We start from the raw sequence: 21,303 nt of genomic DNA, 5'->3' as shown, positions 1-21,303 counted from the left end.
TAACATGATTGACAACGTAATTGTATTGTCATGAGTGCTGCTATGTAATGTGTGTGTGTGTGTATATATATATAGTGTACATATATACACACATATACTATGGGGTGCGAAACAGGCAAATACATTGATTTTCTGAATATATAAAGTCGGCGTCTGAATATATAAAGTCATTCCCGAATATATAAAGTCACTGTCGGAATACATAAAGTCAGCGTCGGTATATATACAGTCAAAACTTTTTTCTAAATATATAAAGTCAAAACTTGAATAAATCTATCTATCGCTCGCTCGCACGTGCCTCTCTCTATCTATCTATTGCTTGCTCGCTCGCGCCTCTCTCTATCTATCTATCGCTCGCTCCGCGCGCCTCTCTCTCTCTCTCTCTCTCTATCTATCTATCTATCTATCGCTGCAGCAGCGCTCTATCTATCTATCGCTTGCTCGCGCGCGCCTCTATCTATCTATCGCTTGCTCGCGCGCGCCACTCTCTATCTATCGCTTGCTCGCGCGCGCCACTCTCTATCTATCGCTCGCTCGCGCACGCCTCTCTCTGTCCCGACCCCCCACCCCCGTGAGGGCAATCGTCTCCTATTATCTATCTGCATGTCCGCGATATTTTTGGACATGCTTATACAGCGAACTGCTATAGAGAAACAATGAAATCACAAGCGCACAAACGCGTAGATCCTCACACTACGGGAGAACAGGGATCACTGAGTGAGCTGACGGGCTGGCATCGTCAGCTTGGGTGAATACCCGAGTCGAGGCGGATCAGGAAATGCGTCACGCATAAGCACAGCCTGGCTCGTGGTTAGATCCGAATTTTTCGCTCATACTTTCCTCTTATCTTGAATTTCTCGTATACAGAGGTGATCGTATCTAGAGGTTCCACTGTATGTGTGTGTGTGTATATGTATATATATGTGTGTGTGTATATATATATATATATATATATATATATATATATATATATATATATATATATATATATATATATATATATATATATATATATATATATATATATATATATATATATATATATATATATATATACACACACACACACACAAACAAACAGTGGGTACAGAAAGTATTTAGATCCCCTTCAATTTTTCACTCTTTGTTATATTGCTGCCGTTTGCTAAAATCATTTGAATTCATTTTTTCCCTCATTAATGTACATACGGCACCCCATATTGACAGAAAAAAAAAAAGAATTTTTGAAATTGTTGCAGATTTATTAAAAAAGAAAAACTGAAATATCACATGGTCCTATGTATTCAGACCCTTTGCTCAGTATTTAGTAGAAGCACCCTTTTGAGCTAATACAGCCGTGAGTCGTCTTGGGAAAGATGCAACAAGTTTTTCACACCTGGATTTGGGGATCCTTTGCTATTCCTCCTTGCAGATGTTCTTCAGTTCTGTCAGGTTGGATAGTAAATGTTGGTGGACAGCCATTTTTAGGTCTCTCCAGAGATGCTCAATTGGGTTTAAGTCAGGGCTCTGGCTGGGCCATTCAAGAACAGTCACAGAGTTGTTGTGAAGCCACTCCTTCGTTATTTTAGCTGTGTGCTTAGGGTCATTGTCTTGTTGGAAGGTAAACCTTCGGCCCAGTCTGAGGTCCTTAGCACTCTGGAGAAGGTTTTTGTCCAGGATATCCCTGTACTTGGCCGCATTCATCTTTCCCTCGATTGCAACCAGTCGTCCTGTCCCTGCAGCTGAAAAACACCCCACAGCATGATGCTGCCACACCGCCATGCTTCACTGTGGGGACTGTATTGGACAAGTGATGAGCAGTGCCTGGTTGTCTCCACACATACTGCTTAGAATTAAGGCCAAAAAGTTCTATCTTGGTCTCATCAGACCAGAGAATCTTACAGAGAGTCTTAGCAAACTCCATGTGGGATGTCATGTGTCTTGCACTGAGGAGAGGCTTCCGACAGGCCACTCTGCCATAAAGCCCTGACTGGTGGAGGACTGCAGTGATGGTTGACTTTCTACAACTTTCTCCCATCTCCTGACTGCATCTCTGGAGCTCAGCCAAAGTGATCTTTGGGTTCTTCTTTACCTCTCTCACCAAGGCTCTTCTCCCCCAGTAGCTCAGCTTGGCGTACGGCCAGCTCTAGGAAGGGTTCTGGTCGTCCCAAACGTCTTCCATTTAAGGATTATGGAGGCCACTGTGCTCTTGGGAACCTTAAGTGCAGCAGAAATTTTTTTGTAGCCTTGGCCAGATCTGTACCTTGCCACAATTCTGTCTCTGAGCTCTTCAGGCAGTTCCTTTGACCTCAAGATTCTCATTTGCTCTGACATGCGTTGTGAGCTGTAAGGTCTTATATAGAGAGGTGTGTGCTTTCCTAATCAAGTCCAATCAGTATAATCAAACACAGCTGGACTCAAATGAAGGTGATCTCAAGGATGATCAGAAGAAATGGAAAGCACCCGAGTTAAATATATGAGTGTCACAGCAAAGAGTCTGAATACTTAGGACCATGTGATATTTCAGTTTTTCTTCTTTTTTAATAAATCTGCAACAATTTCAAAAATTCTTCTTTTTGTCTGTCAATATGGAGCGCTGTGTGTACATTAATTAGGGAAAAAATTAATTTAAATGATTTAAGCATATGGCTGCAATATAACAAAGAGTGAAAAATTGAAGGGGTTCTGAATACTTTCCATACCCACTGTGTGTAAATAAATTAGTGATTTTAGTAGCCCATGACTAAGAACAGAAAACCCATAATGAGCAGAGTAAGAGTAGGTAATATTATGGACAGGTACAAAATGACAGAGACAGCATCTGAGAGTAAGAACAATATATACATTATCTAAACCTGTTTATCCAGAGCAGGATTACCAGCCTACAGTTGATAATGTTGCGCCCCCAAAGCAGTTGTAGTAAATGCGTGTCAATGTTGCACCCTAATGCGTGTTGTTTTTCTGCAGTTATATTTTTGAATAGAAATGCACTTTTGTGAAAGTGTTTCTTTGAAACTTCATGTCTATATTTTGTCAATTACTAAAACATGAAAAACGTTTCTTTTTTAATGATGTGTTTACTGTTCATAGATTTATAGACTCAGAACACACATGAAATGCATGTGTTCCAAATAACGATATAGTATTTATAAAAGGTGTGATTTTGCTTGACTTCTCACTCTATAAAACTCCAAGCAACTAACACGCAGGTAAAAAGACTTGTGAGCTGAGAAAACTGTGCGTTTCGGCTTTAAATCTCTTATAGTTTACTGCTTACCTTTTCACCATTTTAGGTCACTCATTGCATTTCAGCCGATTAATTTGAAGAAAAACTGAGGCATTCTAAAACTTTTAACCAATGATGTGTTTAAGCATTTAGATTAAACGTGCATCTTAAAGATTACTTATTAGTTTTTAAATAAATCAATTTTTTTGCAAAGAATAGTCTGGTTTATGATAAAATTTGCTATACAGTTTATTTCAGTGAGAGATGTGTGTGTGTGTGTGGTTTATTTACATTTTTCTTTTCAATGTTTCATTCTAGTTCGAATCTCCAATCTTATGAGAGTTCTTGGAACAGAGGCCGTGCAAGATCCTACTAAGGTGGAAGCCCATGTTAGAGCTCAAATGGCAAAAAGACAAAAGTAAGTACATCTAGTCCTTTGTGCTGGTCTGGAGTGTTCTGGTAGTTTAACTTGCTCCTGTGGCACAAGTTTTAAGCCAGGAATCAACTTTAGGTTGCATTCTTCATATATGCATTCAGAACAGCATTTCTCGACTTTTGTCTGTGTTTATTTCCTGCTAAAGCAATTTTTAACAAAGTTACACATTATTTTATTCAATAAAATATCTTTTTATTCAATAATGTAGATGTATTGTACTCATTGCTACACATGCAGTTGGCAAGATTTAGACATATTGCAGAAGGTTAACAAAAAGAAAAAAAAAACACTTTGTACAATTTACAAATTTTCAATTGCTTTGTCGTGCATTGATAATCTTTTCCAGCCTTTGAAGCAGGAGAGGTAACATATAGGTGGATCCAGGCAGTAGAAGCTGTTCTAAAGCAGGCTTAACTTATTTTCTGGTGATCCTTCTAGACACTGTACCAAAACTGTGAAAAATATGATATCTCACATATTTAAGCTATAACACGTGGTCTAAAGAGATTTATCTTTAAGTAGGCAAAATGTTTGGTTATTTTGGGTTTCAGAGAGGAAAATTGTTTTCTTATACAGTTTAACTGAGAAAATTCATCCTCAGTGTCCAGAAAGTGAGACCTAAGTTTGTCAAATGCATTTCAATTATTTCGTTCACTGAATGTCCATTCACTTCCTCTGTTAAAAAATTAGCATACATTACAGGAAAATAGGTGAATTCTTGTTTTGCTCTATCATGCATTAACAAGTCAATCAATAGCAGGAAAAAAATCTAGGTATATGCTTATCTGTAAAAATTAAGTCAGTTAGTAATAATCCCTTGCTTCCTAAAGTTTTGATTTATTTGAGGTCATTAATTATGTAATGTAAAGAAAATGAATCTGCAGCTTGGACTGTTTCCACACATGCTTGGCTCTTCTACTGTCAACCGGGGTGTGCAGTTTCCGACAGCAATGATACCTGAAGTAGCTAGACATACAGCTACTTCAGATAACTGTATTAAAACAGTTAACTAAATCATTTACACGAGTACATACCTGAACCATCACCTCAAACAAGTGAAAAGAATTTTTTTTTAAATCCTTAACTGGGGTCAGATTTATAAAACCTAAATATAAAAATAAAGAGGTTTGAAATGTGCATATGCAGCTTTGAAGGTCGGGATTTATTTTTATTTATATATATATATATATATATATATATATATATATATATATATAAAAAATAAAACAAAACTTGAAGGGTTACTGTGTGTATATTTACATCAACTCAGTTTCTGTCCTATCTGTATGCAATATTTCAGAGTAACTGTAGTGAAGGCACATGTGATAAATTGCAGGGAAATGCAGCTAAATGACAACTCACATATGTAATAATTAAGATCACTGAGCCATTATTATAATGTGTGATCACAGTAAACATTTTAATTCTCAAAAGTGGTAATTATGATCCATAGACTGTATTTTAATTACCTTTTGAGAGGGCCAATGCTGCATTTTTTTGAACTGAAGGACTTGTTTTTTGTCAGTTTATATAGGCTATCTGTTGTCAATTCTTGGGGAGCTGCCCAAGGTCTGGATAGCTACTAACTGACCAATGAGGTGTTAACATCCGGTTTTTGTATGTATACATACATAAAAACAAAATATGCTCCTGCCATCATAAAAAAGCAATTTGCAGAAGCGTATGGTTCTCTGTACATAACCGGAAAACTTTACTGCACTTGTATTGCTTATAAGGGCATCTAATGAGAATGAAGCTGCATTTTTTAACTATAAATAGTTGTTCCATTAACACACAAGTCATCTGTTATTCCAAGCTGAAACTGACAGATGTGTCCTGGGTCAACCCGTGATTCAATTATTTTGAGGAAAACTAGCTTTTGTGATGTGATTGTACTGTATATGTTAGCTGGCTTGTTGGTTAGGCAACGGGCTACACCCTCAGTTTTTTATTTGTCCTGTATTATTCATCATTGCAACAATTGGGTCATTACATGTGCAAGGTAGTAGCAGTTATCTATTCAGACACTGGCACTTTGCGTCTTTCCCTAAACCCCGGAACACAGAGCAGAATCACTATAATGCTGCGCACGATCTTGTGCAGCCAGCTGTGGAGTGCAGGCAGCTGTGGAACACAGCTACAAAATTCAGGTTCCAGGGTCACAGTGTGTCAGCAGGTAGCCTGCTCTACCAGCCAATGAATTTCTACAACATTGTGATTACATATTTTATGTATGCAGTTGATTGTTACAGTTCATGTATAATTGTTTCAGGATGGCAACCAGACAGGGTGTGAGGTGCATTAATTTATGCAATTTACAAGGTAATTATGATTTATAAAGAGAAATTGCATAGAAATATGTATGCCAGGTTTTATAAATCAGATTTTTTGTCAATCACATTTTTACTTTCACACCCATGCTAAGTTTTATAATTGAAACACCTGAAACCTAAAGCCTAAAAATGCAAATATTTTCCTTTTAATCCCCAAGCCTCATGTACCATTAATCCATGAATTAATTTAGATTTTCCTGTCTTTTTTTTCTCTAAAATCCAGAGCTCATGAAGAGGCAAATGCAGCTAGAAAGCTGACTGCTGAGCAGAGAAAAGAAAAGAAGGTGAAAAAACTGAAGGAAGACTTGACAACTGGTGTCCATGTTTGTGTATACAGGTGATGTTAATTTTTTGGGCATCACAGTGATAGTGTTTTAAATTAACAAAACTAGAAAAACTGGTTTAACTAGTAGGTGACTTAATTTGGACACAGTATAAATCATTTTCTCAGTCTCTCCTTTTTGAGTTTAAAGTCAAATGTAGTTTACCTAGATCTAGGTTACCATTTCCTTCATTTTTTTCCAAGTATTTAAGGATATTTACAGTTGCATCTAAGTGAAAGTGTAAATAGTCACAAGAACAGATCATGGCATTAGGAAGAAAAATGAAAAGCAAAAACTTTTAGATGGGGGGTTTTCTGTAGGAATGTTTTTGGTTTTAAATTGGAAAACAAAAGATTTCTCAACATTGGAATTATTTTGTGGTATGAAATGTATTTAAAACTGAATAATCTTTGGTATATTTTTCCAGTGTCATTTATCATATGCAGCATTATAATCTATAATGGCCACATAAGGCTAATTGATCATGTTTTCCCAGTACTTTACATTGCAGCAGACAAAATACTACGCAACTTTGCGACAATTTGAATTTTAAAAGAAAAAAGTCAAATGTATATTCAAAAAGGATAGAATGCAAAAAAGATTGCAACATATAACAATTTGTAAATATGAATTGCAGTAACTGCTTAGAGTACGGCTTGCAGTATTTAGTGTGAAAATAGGTATTTTTTTTACTTTTAACAAGTTAAATATTGTTTTTAGAGCTCACAGTAAAATTATCCTCTATTTACATTTGTAAATACAGTGGAACCTCTGTTCGCGAACGTCTCGGAACATGTACAAATCAGTTTACGACCAAAAAGTTTGCCAAACTTTTGCATCTGTTCACAACCACACACTCTGTATATGAACAAGCCAGTTTCCCTTTCGGTTTGTGCACACCAATGATTTCCACACGTGTTCAGTCTCTCCCTGTGCAGAGAGAGACACCCACCCACTCACACACACGAGAGACACGCACGCACGCGAGAGAGACGGACGGCTGGACACATAAGGCCGAGACGGCAGTTAAAGAATTCACCGGGCTTGTTTTTAAAGAGACAGATCCGAGCATTGTTTTAACCTCGTTTATTTAATGAAGACTTTTTTTGTATTGGATTTTAACCTTCACTTCTGTTTACAGCGATCGGTTTGTAGCATGCATTGTTGCAGTGTTACTTTTCTTGGTGGTTTAGTAAATTACAGATTTTTCAAATGTTAATTTTTTTTCCCTGTGCTTAAAACTGATTAAAAAAAAAAGTGCTTTTTATCGAGCAGTTCATAGCGCTATCGCGCAAACTCTTGCAGTGTTAGTTTTCTCTGTTGTTCAAGGTTTTCTCAGTGTTGTTCAATGTTTTTACATTTAGTTTACTATTACGTTGTGCATTCTATGGTGTAATTAACTATATTTGTGCTGGAACGGATTCATTCTATTTACATACAATCCTATGGGGGGAAATTACTTCGGTTCACGACCAAATCGGTTTACTACCAGAGTTTTGGAACGAATTACATTCGTGAACCGAGGTTCCACTGTAAATGTTTAGTTTTATTTCAGATTGTGGATATCCACCTTTTCAGTGCATATTAAGGTTGCACAAACATAATTATAAGAACTAAACATGAAATTACAGTATAGGCTACATTCATCATACTCTAAACAGCAGCTAATTCTACCCACCACTAATATAAGTCACACATACCCTTACCAAAGCAATTTTACAGATTTTTTGTGTCATTCTTGTGACACTATGGAACACACAGTGAAATTGTTACTTGCACATGCTAATAAACTTGCAACATGCCACCACTACATCACTTGGGGCCTCATGCATAACGCCGTGCATAGAATTCTCACTAAAACATGGCATACGGACAAAACCGTAAATGTTCGTATGCACAAAAAAAATCCAGATGCATAAATCTGTGTACACGCCAACTTCCAATATTCTTCTGCTACATAAATCCCGGTCAGTGTGAAAAGTAACGCACGCGCCTGCTGTCACTTCCCAACTCCTCCCAGAATTATGCCTCTTTGAATATGCAAATCAATTTGAATAGGCCTTAAACTCGGCGTTCTGTGAAAAGGCAATGGCAAAAGCACGGGGGAAAATAGAAGAATTTCAGCGAATACCAAGTGGAGGCAAGAAAACAACGTACTATTTGTTGATTTAAACAATGATATAAACAACAAAAGGAAGTTGATCGAGTGACATAGAGTGTCGGAGAAACTCGAAAGCTTAAATTCACAAAGTCTCACAGTGCCTGAAATAAAAAAAGAAGCTGTCAGATATCAAAGTCACCATGAAAAGGCGATTCTTAGCCCAAAAGTCACTGTGAAAAGGCGAGTCTTAGCCCACCGTCTGAGTGTCATATGGAAGCGTATTAGGTTACAGAGAAAAGAAAAACAAAATAGGGACACAGTTGAAAAAAAAAATGTCCAAATGTCAACTTTAATATCGAAATTTCCATTTTAATCATGTACTTTATTTTGTCAAAAACTTTACCTTAACATTTTAATTTACTAGTTTCTTAATTTACTAGTTTCTCAGATCCCATTGTAACTAAAGTAGCATGTTAAATGTTTTTCTGTGTGTTTTTATTTGCTCTATTGTGTGTGAATCAAATCAAATCAAAATTTATTTATAAAGCACAATTTTAAAACATTGTAAGTGTAAAACCAATGCGCTGTACAATAAAATCAAAAAAATATATATCAATAATAAATCAGTAAAACAAAGTACAAAAATGACATAAATACTAAATCAAATAAGTTAAAAGAACCAATTAGAAGATAAGCAATTTACAGAAAAAAAAATAATGCATTATTAATAAAATTGATGCTAGAGTTACTCATATAAAGTTAAAAGCAATTGAAAACAAGTGTGTTTTAAGTCTAGATTTAAACATTTGAACTGAAGAAGCTGACCTAATTTCAGTTGGCAGAGCATTCCATAACTTAGGTGCTAGAATCGCAAAGGCACAATTGCCCCTTGTCTTCATCTTAGACTTTGGCACAACCAACGATTGCTGTTGAGAGGAACGTAAAGAGCGGACCACCAATGTTTGCCATCCAATGTTTGACCTCATCATAACATTCATGTAGTGACTTTAAGGACTCCTTACTCATAGGTAAATAAATCTGGGTATTGTCAGCGTAGAAATGAAATACCATATTTGCAAAATATGGAACCAAGGGGTAACAAATACAAGGAAAATAACAAAGGACCCAGAATAGAGCCCTGTAGAACACCATATTTCAAATGCGCAGTAGAGGAAAGTACAGACTTGTTATCAACAGAAAATGACCTATTTGTGAAATAAGACTTAAACCAATCTAGTGCACCCCCTCGGATCCCTAACCACTTGTTGAGCCTTGACAACAATATGTTGTAATCGATTGTATCAAAGGCTGCAGTTAAATCCAAAAGCACTAAAACTGTCCAAACCTCAGAGTCAGCTGAAAGTAAAATATTGTTAGCAACCTTGAGTAAAACTATTTCAGTGGTGTGATAAGTTCTAAAACCTGACTGAAAAATTTCATGACCACCATTACAATCCAAAAAATTCTGAAGCTTCGGCAAAACAACTTTCTCAAGTATTTTAGATAAAAAAGGTAGTTGAGAAATCGGTCTAAAATTATTTAAATCCTCCTTACTGAGATTAGGTTTTTTTCAATAAGGGCTTTACCACTGCATGTTTAAAATAGAAATAAATTAATAATATGTAATATATGTGGTGCAAGTGTATTTAATGATGCTTTCTATAAGCGTATTGGAATAATATCAGAAGGGCAAAAAGTAACCTGTAGTCCATTTATAATGTCTATAAGTGAATAAAGAGACACTGGTTGAAATTGGTCTAGCACAGCATTACAGACAGGGAGCATTGCAAGGGGATGATACTATACAGGCTCGTATTATATCAATCTTTTCAATACAAAAACTTGAGAAACTATTCACACCTGTCCAGAGACAAGTCATGACAGCTGGAAATATGTGGATTTAAAGCAGAGTTTACTGCATAAAATAATGACCTTGGATTATTAAAATTGGTAGACACCAAGTTTGAAAAATAATCTCTTTTAGCCTGCGCAGCAGCATTTTGAAAGCTGTAAAGACTCAATCTAAACATCTCAAAAGATATCTGCAATTTGTCCTTCTTCCATTTACGCTCAGCCTGCCTACACGAGCGCTGCAATGATTTAACGTCACTGTTAAGCCAAGGTGCACACTTGATTTTAGCACAACAATTTCTTAAAGGAGCAACAGTTTCCAGGGTAGTTAAACAGTTAGAATTAATCATGGACACAATGACATCAACACCACCGTCAGGGTCTACCCCGAAAAGGTGAGTTGATGCAACACTGAAAGTGATGCAAAATTATTCACAGCCTTATTTAAAAATCGAGCACAACGTCTCTGTAAGATGGCATGAGCAGGAGAGGCATTCTGAACTAGAGACGCATCAAATAAAACAGGATAGTGGTCAGAAAAAGAGACCTCTCGTTTCTATATATTCCTTAACTCAATTAATACAAGGTCCAGGCCCTATTCATATGTGGGTGCATTAACAAGCTGTTTAAAATTAAATGAATCAATAAGAGCCAAAGAATCATTTACCATTGGCTTGCCAGGGCAGCGAACATGAATATTAAAATCCCCAAAAATCAAACATTTATCATAATTTGAAATAAGTTAAATTAAAAATTCAGAAAATTCTAAAATACAATCCGTATTTACTTTCAGAGGTCTGTACACAACTGCACAAACAAGTGATTCACCATTAATTTCATAAAGTTGAGCTTCAAAACTTGAGTATAGCTCCACATCTAGGTTTTTACAAATAAAACCGTTTTTAAAAATTGCAGCAAGACCTCTTCCTCAGCTGGTAATCCTGGGTAAATTTAGGAAATTACAACTCGGGGAATACCATCTCAGTAAATGCACTGTCGGCTCCATGAATCCAGTTTTCCGTAATGAACAAAAAGTCCAGGTTATTGTTTGTGAATAATAGAAAAGTTTTATTTATCACAGACCTGGCGTTGATCAATGCCACCTTACGGGGGGTATTTCTTTCACCAGTAAAGTATGCCGATCCAGTTGGCGAAGATTAGAAAAATTTACCCGTGGTGAGAAAGCCAGCACACAATGCTGTCGCTGAGTTAACCCGGAAAATCTAACAGGAGCCTCAGATGTTGACCAGTCGGGTCCCAGCCGGACAGGGGAATAATCCGGATCAAAAACCAGTCTCAGGCTTCGACGTTGAGCAGGTCAACGATCAAACAGTCACAAGCCTTCGAGATTCGACCAAAACTCCAGCCCGGCAGCCCCTTCTACGCCTCTTCTTGCGATGCCAGCGAAAACTCGCTACCTCAACCAGAGCAAGTGGGTCAACCAAACCTCTTACTGTATTACTTGAAGCCACCGGAGGTGGAAACTAAACGCAACAGGGTCTTGCCAAATGAAATTCCAGGACAGCAGATCGAATGTCTAGAAGTATCTGCCGATCATAGGTGAACACAGAAAAAATGAAATTGAAAAAACAAAAATAAGAAACACAACAGGCTAAAACGAAAACACAGACCAAACTGACGGCAAGCCATTAACATCATGCTATTTAAACGGGCTTTCTCTTCCTCCGACAGGACACGGAATACATTGCTTTCATGATTTTACAGCTCTCTGAACAATTTTACACCGCCACATACTTGGGGGTTAATGCACCCCTGGACGCCAAATACTTTTTTGCTACACTTTTTAAGTTAATGTTACAATTCACAAAGAAAATGTGAAATTTTAATGGAACACATTTTTTTTTCATGAAAAGCGCATCGCAATTACTGCAACACTAATCATTTTACACACTGCCAATGAACTTTAAAAAAATTCTGTAAGCTTAGAACACTGATTCTTCAAAACTTTTATCAAACATTGAAATATCTTCGTAGAACATGTTTAATTATTCCATCCATGTATCCATCCAGTGTTGCGCCAGTGCCGGCAAGAATACAGCGTGAGGCAGAAGCAGTCCCTGAATGGGCGCCAGCTCGTCGCTAGCACTGCACCACCTTGTCCTCGCATGTTTAATTATTAACAATATACATTATTTTAATGAAGTTTAAAACTTATCTGTATAATGTAATAAACATGCTTTACTGCATTTCATCTTAAAAATGATATCAACAGCTCCATGAAGATAGCACTTGGAAATCTAAATCAACTTAGAAGCCATTCATCATTATTTGTAAATTCGTGCTTTATAAAGTGGCTCAGGTTGTGCAATATTATAACTGTAGTGCAAGTTTACAGTGAGGAGATTGTACTTATAAGTACAAACAGTTCTACCAGGAACAATGGATGGACTGATTGAGTGCGTTTAGAGCACTTGGGACGAACCGTTTCTGAACTGTGAGGTCCCTACATGAAAGGCTCTGAAGTGTTTGCTGTATGGGAACAGTTCAAATAGACTGCGCGGATGGCTAAGGGAACGTGTGCTTGAAGCTGTATACCGAAAGTCCGATCAGCTGCTGTACAGCTGTGATTCCACACTTGCAGAGGGTTTAATACTCATTGGTGCACTGGGAATAACAACACTAAGGGTGCTTTCACACCTATAGTTCGATTGCTTTAGTCCGCACCAGTCAGAAAAATATTACAATGTAGTAAACAGACGTGGGTACGGTTTGCTTTCACATATGCCGAGTTCTAAACGAACCAAAATAGACCGCGAAGCCCATCGGCCCGAGTATTCCATTCAAGGCGTCATACCAGGGAAACTTGTCTTTCTCTTTTCCAGAACTTCCCGTCTTGCTAAGTTCATCACGCACTTCTATATACTTCACCCGAAGTTTTTTTGTCTTAATACGGCATTGTTCAACTGTCCGAGGATAGCCTTTCTCCCTTAGCTGCTTACTGAACAGCGCGTAAATGCAGCTGTTTTTATGTGTCGTGGACAGTTGCTTTTGGATATGCTCATCCGAACATATATCTATGAGGCACTTAATTTCTTCAGCACTCCACGTTTCTCCGCGGTTTGATTTCATCGTGAGTCGATAGCTTGAAAAATGTAATGGTTTGAGCTGGCGTGAAAATGTGCGTGGCTTTACACCAAGTTTTGGTTTTATAGATGTCGATTTAAGCGCAGAAACGGGAAGTACGCAACAGTTTTTTGCGTACACACTGTTTATACATGAGGCCCCTGAAATTTTCTGTGTTCCTTTCCTGACAAATATCAGAGTAAAGAGTCGCCTAACACATTACTTATGAACTATGACAAGAACATTAAGTGAAAAATTACTGAAATTTAGATAGAATAATTAAATCCACCTTAAACCCATCCAATTTCCAAAACTGGGCTCACATCTGTTGAGTCATGATGACAAAATATGGTAATTTTTTAACTAATTGTTTTATAATAAATAAGGGCTTTTTAAGATAAGACTAAGTATTAGTTTGAAGTAGACTGTGAAAAGCAATGAAATAGCTGTTGCAATTTATGTTAATACATTATTTTAACCATATGGAGTCCGTGGAGGCCAGACCCAGTGTTGTCAGCAAATTGCATTTAAGCTAATCATACTATTTGTGCAAAATGCATGAAGGCTTTTCATTTACAGTATGAACAAAATCACTTCAGTGGATTTCAGTCTGCATAGATAGTTTTTAATTTTTGCACAGATTTGTGCTCCAACTAAAGTACATTTGAGTGAGGAGTATATAAATGATAGTTAAATTTGAGTTATGTGATTACATTTTTCACTAAACTTTTAGAAAAATAGGTAAATCTGAAATTGGTTCATCATTCCTGAAAATTTACTCCAGGTCTGACATATAAATTTTGAGATATAAAAAGTAAAAAAAATAAATAAATCTTGGAAGTATTGCTACTATTTACACTGTATGGCTAAAGGTATGTGGACATCCCTCTAAATAGTTGAGTTCAGGTATTTCAGGTGCACCCATTGTTAACAGGTGGATAAAATCATCAATATGGCCTTGCAATCTCCATTGGCAAACATTGGCAGTAGGGTGGTTTGTACTGAACAGCTCAGTGACTTTAAACGTGACACTGTCATAGGATGTCACATTTTCCAAACACAGTACGTGAAATTTGTGATCTGTTAGATTTGTCTTGTTCTACTGTAACTGATATTATGTGGGAGCTTCTAAGAGCAACAACAGTTCTGCCATCTCACAGAGCGGTAAAAACCTTCTCTTAATCACACTTCACTATCTGGCATTATGACACACGGGTTTTTCAGATGCTAGGAGAACATTACCTTCCAGATTGCATAGTGCCTACTGTACCTATTTCCAATGAAGGGAACTGTTAATGATACAGTATACAGAAACATTTTAGACAGTTGTTCACATCTTTTTTTGGCAGGTTGTGTTCTGTTCTAGTATGACTTTACCCTTGTGGACAAAGCCAAGTCCATCAAGATACTGTTTAGCGATTAGATGTGGAGGAATTTAAATGGATTGCACAGAGCCCTAAACCTCGTCTGTATTGAACACTGTTAAGATGAATTGGAACACTGATTGTGAGCTACGTCTTCCCATTCAAAATCAGTACCTAACCTGACAAATGCTTTTTTGACTAAATGGCTACATATGTCTACAGACAGACTCTGAAATCTTGCGTGTAGCCTTCCCAGAAGAGTAGAACCTGCTTTAGCTTCAGAAAAATATGTACAGTGCCATATTAATGGCTATTGGTTTTAGGTTGGGATGTCCAATAAGGTTATACAGGTGTGATGGTCATGTGTCCAAAAACATTTACCCAAATAGTGTAGATTTGCTTGTAGTTCTGGTTAAAGAATAAATACTGATCTGAAAATGCTTATGTAATAGTTTGAATTGCATGTTAAAACATCAAAATGTTCAATGTGAAGTCTTCCTTTGACCTCACTCCATATCTAATTGTTGTGCCTTTTCCCCCCAACTGATATCTCCTTGGAAATGAATGATCTGTACTTGAATATCATACCATGATAAAAGAGTTGATGGGTAGATGGTAAAAGAGATGGGTTGCATTTAAAGTAATGCATTGTGACAAAAGCCATTTCGTTTTTGATGTGCGTTTCTGTGGAATGTGTCAATGTTGTCTTTACATTCTAAGGCCAATGTCATATAAATAGTAATGTTCATCCTGTCCAAGAGACTTAGTCCAGAATTGCAGTCTCTTTAAAGCAGCAATAGTGTTAAATCTTACAGGTTCAGTTGTAATAATTGCAATCCTGCATTTGTTTCTTTTCCTTCCTAATATTAGCTCCCAGAAGAGTCCTCTGTTTTACATAGTTAATCATAAGGAGCTGCTTTTGCTGTGAGTTTTTCAAGTGCAAAGTCAAATGTTACAAAAGTTAAATTAAGAATTTGAGCAGACAATATTTAACCTACTCTTTATAGCCCTTTTCTAAGGAGATTGGTCAATGGTGTTGGGTAGATGGGGGACTGATGCCAGGAGCAGCTGTAATTGGGAGTAATTGTTGTTACCATTATTGTCTCCTGGGTAAAATCCTAATAAGGTGTGACCATATGGGGGCACCAGAGAGCCCCAAACCTCAGACACAGTTACTCATCAGACATTATGTGAATAAAATAAAGGATATTTATGCCATCAAAGCATTTTTTCACAATCTTTTCTCCGGTATAAGCCACACAAAAGCACAGTGAACCAACAATTCTTTTTCTTTTTCTGAGTCTTGCTCATTTCCTCCCATCTCTGACTTCAGTGGGCTTCTTTTAAAGTTTACCCGGGAGCACTTCCAGTGATGTGACGTGGCCGGTGGAAGCACTTCCAGGTGTCCAGACTGGGACTCAACATGAGGGACACTGCCACCTAGAAAGCTGGGGGATGAACTGCTCCCATGCTGGTTTCTGTAGTCTTTGGGCATCCCAGTCAGGACAGGAATAGAAAGGTATCCCAGCCATCCTGGCTGGGTAAGGAATCCTTTTCCATCCTGGGTGAGATGCCCATCCATCCTCTGGGGCACATACAAACGTAAACGGTGAAAACACTCACTACCTCTGAAATGAAACATGCATTGCCAGTTATTAATAATATGTCTTCTGACAACATAAAGCATCAGGAAGACCCCTGAAGGTATGACTATGTATTAGTTTCCTTCTCTTAAGAGTAGAATTGAACCTCATGTCATCAATTTTAGCAAGTACTGTAGATGTCCACAACATGGTCTTCGTTAATCCTGTGTAGACATTTGCACCACCATTCACACATTCTTGGCCTGAACATCTCTTCTTGGAACCACTACAGCTGTTAGATTGATGGCTAATTTACTACAAGTGGCATGAAACCCATATATTGTATGTTTTCATAAATAGGTTCAACAAAAATCTCAGTGAGAGATAGTGAGGTTTATACATAAAAGACAAAACCTTGGCACAAAGCTGCTTAACTGCATATACTGTAAAATTTAACTGGTGGGAGCAGGCTGCAGAGCAATACTTCACTAGATGTATTATGAAACCCAGTGAGTTTTTCTATCTTAGCTTCTGATACAACTAGCCCTACATTGGAAGTCTCTTGGTGTTATTTTTAAGAAATTTTCTATCTATTAAATTTACAGTTACAATATACACATTACATGGATGGATAATGATCTCGAATATGAAAACTGTATATAAAAATGTTTTCTGAAATCAATAAATTAATCAAAAAGTACTTTTTATAGATGTGAACTGTTTTGTTGGTACTCCTCCACGAAAAAAACAAAAAATCTCATTTGTCTCTGAAATAAAATAAAACTTAAAGTACCACCCATTTCTAATTATTCCACATTTAACAAAAATCAGACTTTGCTTTAGAGTTTGAATCAATAGAATATGTCAAATTAGAGCACAACTGAAAATGGCATGGACAAAAATTATGGGAGCCTTAACCTAATATTTTGTTGCACAATCTTTAGAGGCACTCACTGCAAGCAAGTAATTCCTATAGTTCTCACAGAGACTTCTGCACTTCTCAACAGATAATTTGGGCCATTATTCCTGAGCAAACTGCTCCAGGTATGTCAGGTTTGAAGGGTGCATTTTCCAGACCACATGTTTTAGTTCCATAGATGTTCCATATGATTTACATCGGAAATCTTTCAAGGCCACTTCACAATAATCCTGCATTTTGTTCTTAGCCATTCTTGAGTTCTTTTAATCCATGAGCTGTGACCAAGACAGAGCTTTCTGGTACTGGGCATTATGTTTAGCTTCAGAATGTCTTGATCACAAAGCAGCTCCAAAACATAACCAACCCTCTTCTGTAGGGATGGTGTTCCTTCTCTCTCTCTCTCTCTCTCTCTAAACCCAACCCCCCGCCCCCACATCTCATGTTTTCATATGTGGACAAAGAACTTAAATGGCTTGCCAAAAGGCTGCAGTTTTCCCGAATCTATCCAATTCCATTCTGGCTTTTTTGTGTTCTTCTTTCGACAATGAAGTAGCTTTTTGTCTACTATTCTCGCTATCCTTCTATCCATTCTGGGATTCATGTTCCTCTTGTGGCAGTGTCCAGGGAGGTTGGTTACAGTCTCGTTAACCTTAAATTTCTTAATAATTGCGACTGTTGTCATAGAAACATCAAGTTGATTGGAGATATTCTTATAACATTTAACCTTTTGCCTTTAACATGCTTGCCTATAATTTTCTTTCTGATCTACTAAGACAACTATCTCCTTTGCTTTCTCTTGTCCATGTTCAATGTGGGACACATAATGACACCAAACAGCTAAGTGACTGATTGCACGATTGGAGACATGTGATACTAGTTAAAGAAAACAGCTAGATTGAAAAATGATTCTGTTATTTTCTTTTCTAGTGGTACCAACATATGTCTCCAACCAATTTTAAAATACCTTTGTGGAATATACAATCTTTCATTTCTTTTCATACTTGCTTTGCTTTACTTGTTGACATATCAAAGGCATTTAGGTATACATGGGACAATTGCTTTTCACTTAATCATTTTTCAGAAGGATCTGTAAAGGGTACCAACACATTTTGTACCCTTATTTCCCTGGTTATTTCTGTACTACAGTTGTTCCCTGTTTATTTTGCCTTCATTTTATTTTATGTTTCAGTAGCATTTGTCAAAATAAAACAAAATCTGAAAGATTCATCAAGCCTCAGAAAATGTGCACCTGGTGTCTAAGTAAATGGACTCATAGTCATGCAGTTGTAAAACTAAACAATGGGAAGGGAAGAACCCACTACAGTAGAAGGATTGGGTTAATGGAGGGTGAGAGGGTAATTGCTAGCAAATGACTTTCGCTGATCTGAAAGTTGATTGGTTCCTCTTTTTAACTCTGTTTCTCCTTAGCCTGACAGATACGAGATGCAAGAATTGGTTTACTGATTTCTTATATTTCTATGTTATGTTAAAAATAGATGGATTGCATTAAAATACAAATTTATGTAGAGACACTTGCTAGCTTTATTTTATTTATGTATTTTTTTTTAACTTTACAGGATAAGAAATTTAACTAACCCTGCAAAGAAATTCAAGGTGGAAGCCAATGCAGGGCAACTGTATCTAACTGGAACCGTGGTTTTGCACAAGGATGTCAATGTAGTTGTGGTTGAGGGAGGTAAGAATTTTTAGATTAATTTAAGGCTTTGGTTACATCATTTATTTGATTACAGTGTAACTCTCTTTTTAAATGAAATTGTTGTATTTTTACTAGGGGGCAAGCCCCCCTGTTGCCTTTGGCGCCCAACCCCCTGTTGCAGTCAGTCTGCCACTTGCGTTGTGAAGAGGGGGGCTGAATGCACCCCAAGTAGACGTGGTTGCTCCTCCGAAACCCCCTCTTACAATGGGAAACAAATAGGTTTTTTTTTACCTCCTCTTTAACTCGATCAGCTGCTGGCTTGCTGCTGCAATGCCAAATGATCTGCATTTTGTGCGGCGCTTCAAACATTTAAATGCCTGTACAGCAGCTGTCCTACTCTTTGTCTTTTATTTCCGGCCCCGGGCGTGGTTAAATATCTTGGCACTCATGGTTAAGTCTTGTCTTGTGGGACGTGATTTTTAGTTTTACAATTTAAAAATGGAATAAGAATCTGAAAATTTAACAACATCACATTAAAGTTTGATACATTCTGAAAAGAATGATACCAAACATATATATGTAGGTTTCAAAACAAGCCTGATTTAAAGTGTGACAAAAAACGTAACAGATTAAAAAGTAACATTAAATTGTTGCACAAAATCGTTGCACTTTTAGGCTTAGGATTTAATTTATTTATATATATATATATATATATATATATATATATATATATATATATACACAGTAATCCCTCGCTATATCGTGCTTCGACTTTCGCGGTTTTGCTCTATCGCGGATTTTATATGTAAGCATATGTAAATGTATATTGCGGATTTTTCGCTGGTTCGTGGATTTCTGCGGACAATGGGTCTTTTAATTTATGCTACACGCTTCCTCAGTTTGTTTGCCCAGTTGATTTCATACAAGGGACGCTATTGGCGGATGGCTTAGAAGCTACACAATCAGAGCATGTATTACATATTAACTAAAACTCCTCAATGCTATAAGATATGCATCCCGCGCGGAGCTTGATTGTTTGCTTGTCTCTGCCTCTCTCTCACTTTCTCTGACGTTCTCTGCGCCTGACGGAGGGGCTGTTTGCTTAAAAGATACTGACGCTCCTCTAAAAAAATGCCACTTTATTGCGGTGTTCGGCATATTTAAAAGCACAAAAGCACACGTATTGATTTTTTGATTGTTGCTTTAATCTTGTTCTCTCTCTCTGACGTTCTCTGCGCCTGACGGAGGAGATATGAGCAGAGGGGCTGTTTGCACAGAGGCTGTTTGCTTAGAAGATACTAACTGCACCTCTAAAAAATACCGTGGCAAACTTAAAAGCACAAGTATTGATTTTTTGATTGATTGCTTTTCTTTGCGAGCGCGAGCTCTCTCTCTCCCTCTGAAATTCTCTGCTCCTGAAGAGAAGAAGATCTATTTGCATTCTTTTAATTGTGAGAAAGAACTGTCATCTCTGTCTTGTCATGGAGGACAGTTTAAACTTTTGACTAAAGGGTGTTATTTCATGTCTAGAGGGCTCTAATGGTGTTATTTCATGTCTAGAGGGCTCTAATAATGTTAACAGTGTGGGAGAGTTTATAAGGGCTTTATATATATACACACACACACACGGTGGAACCTCGGTTTGCGAGCATAATTTGTTCGGAAACGTGCTCGCAATCCAAAGCACTCTTATATCAAAGCGAATTTCCCCATAAGAAATAATGGAAACTCAGATGATTCGTTTCACAACCCAAAACTATTCATATAAAAATGATTAATACAAAATATAAAGTAAAATACATAATACAAATTAACCTGCACTTTACCTTTAAAAATGGCTGGTGTGAGTTTCTAAACTCATGTGGGATTCCACCCAATGGGACGACATGCAGAAGAGCGTCCCAAAGCAATTGCAGTCTCCCAGCGCTGTAGCAGTTCGCCGTATAAGCGCATCCAAAAAGATAGCAGACATGCTATAAGTGCCTGTCGTCAATGGGTCATATAAGGAACATTATAAAGATCCCGCTACAATAAATTACAGCGCTGTTGCTGTTTCAAGATGAATAGACTCAGCTTCGTGTTTTGGGGAGCAAGATGGGGACTCGCACTTCACAGCGCACACACACAGTCACAATGCTGTAGTAAACAGTATACGCTCGTACGGATGTTAACTATATGAGTGAGGCACTCAGACGGAGAATAGGAGACGATTGCCAGAGAGAGACGTGCTGGGCGAGTGAGCAGGCGAGATGAGAGAGAGAGAGAGACGGACGTGCTGGGCGAGCGAGATAAGGAGAGAGAGCGAGATAAGGAGAGAGACGCTCTGGGCGAGCGAGATAAGGAGAGACACGCGCTGGGCGAGCGAGATAAGGAGAGAAAGAGAAGAACCATCAGCTCAGTTGTTATCACATGACACTCAGCAGACAAAGTGTATCCATACTACTCGT

General features: G+C 37.5%; 1 protein-coding gene across 4 annotated transcripts in view; it reads left to right on the top strand.

Moving 5' to 3' along the window:
• The window catches only part of prpf3 (PRP3 pre-mRNA processing factor 3 homolog (yeast)), a 102,326-nt gene that overhangs the window by 52,774 nt on the left and 28,249 nt on the right, over positions 1 to 21,303 (top strand). For all 4 annotated transcript variants that reach the window (XM_039767572.1, XM_039767567.1, XM_039767559.1 and 1 more), the window contains exons 11-13: positions 3,524 to 3,623; positions 6,198 to 6,311; positions 18,777 to 18,895. In XM_039767572.1, the coding sequence (XP_039623506.1) occupies positions 3,524 to 3,623; positions 6,198 to 6,311; positions 18,777 to 18,895 (333 nt within the window). The remainder of the gene's footprint in view (positions 1 to 3,523; positions 3,624 to 6,197; positions 6,312 to 18,776; positions 18,896 to 21,303) is intronic.

Source organism: Polypterus senegalus, chromosome 1 (assembly GCF_016835505.1).
Source record: "Polypterus senegalus isolate Bchr_013 chromosome 1, ASM1683550v1, whole genome shotgun sequence".
NCBI classification, from domain to species: Eukaryota; Metazoa; Chordata; class Cladistia; order Polypteriformes; family Polypteridae; genus Polypterus; species Polypterus senegalus.
Note: the sequence above shows the minus strand (reverse complement) of the source record. Positions and strands in the feature narration are given on the sequence as shown.